The sequence below is a fragment of the Rhagoletis zephyria genome, unplaced genomic scaffold, assembly GCF_001687245.7.
Source record: "Rhagoletis zephyria isolate East Lansing unplaced genomic scaffold, Rhagoletis_zephyria_1.1 Rzeph_scaffold_34797, whole genome shotgun sequence".
Lineage (NCBI taxonomy): Eukaryota > Metazoa > Arthropoda > Insecta > Diptera > Tephritidae > Rhagoletis > Rhagoletis zephyria.
Genome location: NW_016191852.1, coordinates 1 through 3,517, shown reverse-complemented (window position 1 = coordinate 3,517; position 3,517 = coordinate 1). Strand labels below are relative to the sequence as shown.

At 41.2% G+C, this 3,517-nt stretch overlaps 1 protein-coding gene across 1 annotated transcript; it reads left to right on the top strand.

The window, feature by feature from the left end:
- Positions 1-71: 71 nt before the first annotated feature.
- On the top strand, positions 72-1,708 carry LOC108354294 (aminopeptidase N-like; the record flags this gene model as incomplete). Its single annotated transcript, XM_017605488.1, has 2 exons — positions 72-1,308; positions 1,387-1,708. Coding segments are annotated over 2 exons (1,462 nt in total), but the record flags the coding sequence as incomplete, so codon positions are not given.
- Between the last annotated feature and the right edge of the window lie 1,809 nt (positions 1,709-3,517).

Here is a 3,517-nt window from a genome sequence, read left to right as displayed (position 1 = left end):
TTTTAGTTAGCTTAAAAAGTTGTATTTAAAATCAAATTAAATTTTTGTTTCTGCTTTGCATTTTCCCACAGTCAATACAGTGCTGCTGATGAATGGCAGCTCTTCGAGGCTCTTAGTATTGCAGCCGGTGCACAAAATGTTCCGCTTCCAGCGACAATGGCCAATATGTTCTCAAGTTGGTCGCAACAATCTAGTTACCCACTTCTCACCGTTACACGTCATTATGAAAATAACTCATTCACCGTTACACAAGAAGCTTTCTACGATAATAGCACCACAACATCGAACCAGACTTGGTACATTCCAATTAATTATGCACACAAATCAAATCCAGACCACCGTAACACTACCGCCTCGCATTATTTGTTGAAGACAAAAGAAATTCACATCACCGACAACAATTTAGCCGCTGATGATTGGCTGTTACTGAATAAACAGTCCACCGGTTTCTATCGCATCAATTATGATGAACGTAACTGGAACCTAATTATTGATGCGCTCAAATCCAATCCTTACAGGTTTCATCCACGCAATCGTGGTCAGCTTATTCATGATGTCTATAAGTTCAGTTCAACAGGGCGTCTCGACCAAAGTACACTCTTCAATTTGCTACAATATCTGCCTAATGAAGATCAATTCGCTCCTTGGTCTACGACATATTCGGTGATCAACACATTAAACAGATATCTGAATGGGGATAGTGATTATAAAAATTTCCAAAGTTTCGTGGCCTCTTTAGTATCAGACCTCTTCGATAAGTTGGGTGTGAATGATGCAACTGGCGAGCAACATCTGGTGAAATCTATACGTAGTATCGCCATTAACCTCGCCTGTTTGTCAGGCATTGAAAGTTGTCTAGAGGAGACGAACAACAAATTAAGGGCGCTCATTGAAGACGGCATCGCAATCGAACCAAATCTACAATCGCAAATATATTGCAATGGTCTACGTCAGTCCGATGATACAGTATTCGATTTCGTGTTTAACCAGGTATTGCAGTCCAATAATCAGGCATTCCGTCGCACACACATCACTTCATTGGGCTGCTCGCAGTCGGAGTCCCAATTGCGAAAATTCGTAAACAGCTCAATTGATACGTCCGCCGATTGGCGTACTCAAGAGCGCATCACTTTACTCAGTGCAGCGTACTCGAGCAGCAGTACCGGATTGCTGGTAAGCATTGATTTCCTCAGCGAAAATTGGGAAGCATATAGTAATTTGAATCCCGGTTTCGGTGGAGATAATCCACTCAATACAGCCGTGGTTGCCATGTCCAGCTATGTAGTTAATGAAGAACAAAGACAAAAAGTGAGTAAGACGTTGTATAGCAACTTTTATGAACCAAAATCAATATTTTTATATACAACTTGTTTTAAATTTCTACAGTATTTGGATTTGGTGGATAAGGTGAAGGACAGCGATAAGGTGCAATCTAATTTGGAGACTGTCGTCAATACGAACATTAGATCCAACGTTGAATGGTTGACCAGAAATCGTGATCCGATCATGCAGTGGGTGAACAAATTCACGCGCAGTGGCAGTGCCGCACTCAGTGCTTCATTGTTAACCGTCTTTACCACGCTGACGGTTGCATTGGCGCGTTACTTGTAGAACTTGAGCTTAAAGCCTGCTAGCTCTTACCAATTGTGATGTGATAAATTTTTGGTGGAACATTTTATATAACAAAATTGAAGTAGAATAAAGAAAAACAAACATAAAAACTATTACAAAGTAACTTAATCTCGATGGAATGAAGTCCGTGCCCTTTTACGCAAACTTCTAAGCTCTAATAGGGGTGGGCTTTATGTTCACCTCGAGCTATGGGTATTCTAAAAAGCTTCGAGTTACTGCCGATTCGAAGAGCCCACTGCACGNATTCGCCTCGAGCTATGGGCACACCAGTATTCTAAAAAGCTTCGAGTTACTGCCGATTCGAAGAGCCCACTGCACGCCGCTTGTGGATCCGAGGGGATCTTTAACCACCTGTGGGTTCTGTAAACATATTTAGGTGGAGGGTATCTGCAATAGAGGAGGCTTCAGGTTGGTTGTTCTCTAGTGTAACACCTTTTAAAGAGGTTGAAATCTATTTCGACAACCAAGCAGCTATCAAGGCTCTTGGCTCCTTGTTGGTTTGTGGGAAAACGGTTAGCGATTGTTTGACTTCCTTATCGACTGCATCGGATAATTACGCTATTAAACTCATTTGGGTTCCGGCTCATAGCGAAATCGCGGGTAACTGCATGGCCGATGAGCTGGCAAGGCAGGGAACCCTTGACGAATTGTTCCCGGTAAGAGGAGGCCTGGAAGTCCCTGACCTCGTGCGGTCTACTTCNATAATTACGCTATTAAACTCATTTGGGTTCCGGCTCATAGCGAAATCGCGGGTAACTGCATGGCCGATGAGCTGGCAAGGCAGGGAACCCTTGACGAATTGTTCCCGGTAAGAGGAGGCCTGGAAGTCCCTGACCTCGTGCGGTCTACTTCTGGACAGATGGGCGATAAGTCAGCTTAGCGTGCGGTAAGCGAAGTTCTTGGAATGCAAGGTGGTTTAATCTTTCTGGTCACGTGTAGTTTGGGGCGGCCAAGGAAGCAGGTTATATATGGGAGTTCTAAGTTCTGCAGTAAGACTGAATATCATCGATGACCCTTAGTGCAACAGCTCCATGGAGGATGGTGCGGTAGAATCATCTTAACACCTGCTGTTCTGGTGCCCTGCCTTTACGATACTAAAGTTCTAGCACGTCGGGTCGCATTTCTTCCATACTCCCATTGAGCTTTCGCGTGTAAAGCTTCGTGGTGAGCACGGTCATCGTCCTGTTCCTTCCCCCTCTGTTTCTATCCTCTTGCTTACCCTTTCCAGCTTTCCTGTTTTAAACGAGTTCAAAAGAACTTTTCGACGCAATACCCATTATCCTGAGTATCGCTGAGTATTATAAAGTGTGTGACTTTTATAAAGACTTGGACTTCACTATGCATACCTGTTCAGGTAGATTATAGAAGAACTTTGAAATAATTTCCTTTCAAGACTTTACTACTTAAATATCTGCTAAAGTGGAAAAATCTATATTTTTTGTATTTAAATTTTTTTATCTTCCTATTGAACGGCATTTTTTTTTTGGTAGCACATTCTACTAGAAAATTATATGTGCCGCTGTTAATACATAATAATTAATAGTAAATATGTACACCGGGTAATTTTGTAAAACATTTTCGTTATGCGATAGTTGAAAATTTTACTATTCCGCCACTCGAAAAGGACAAATTGGCTTATCTCTGTAGCAAAGGTAATAAAGACTTACCCTTTATTATCTTCTGATATTTTTATTACAGCTACATAGTTCGCTTGCGATTTTTACCTGATTGTGAAATTAATGCAACATCGACACGTTTGCCAATAATATCTAATAATAATAATTTATAATTCCTTATCGGAAATATTGATAACAACTAGTATCCCAATCTAGTTATTAAAGAAATAATATTTGTGTTTTTACCATACGTGACCAATTTTAACACA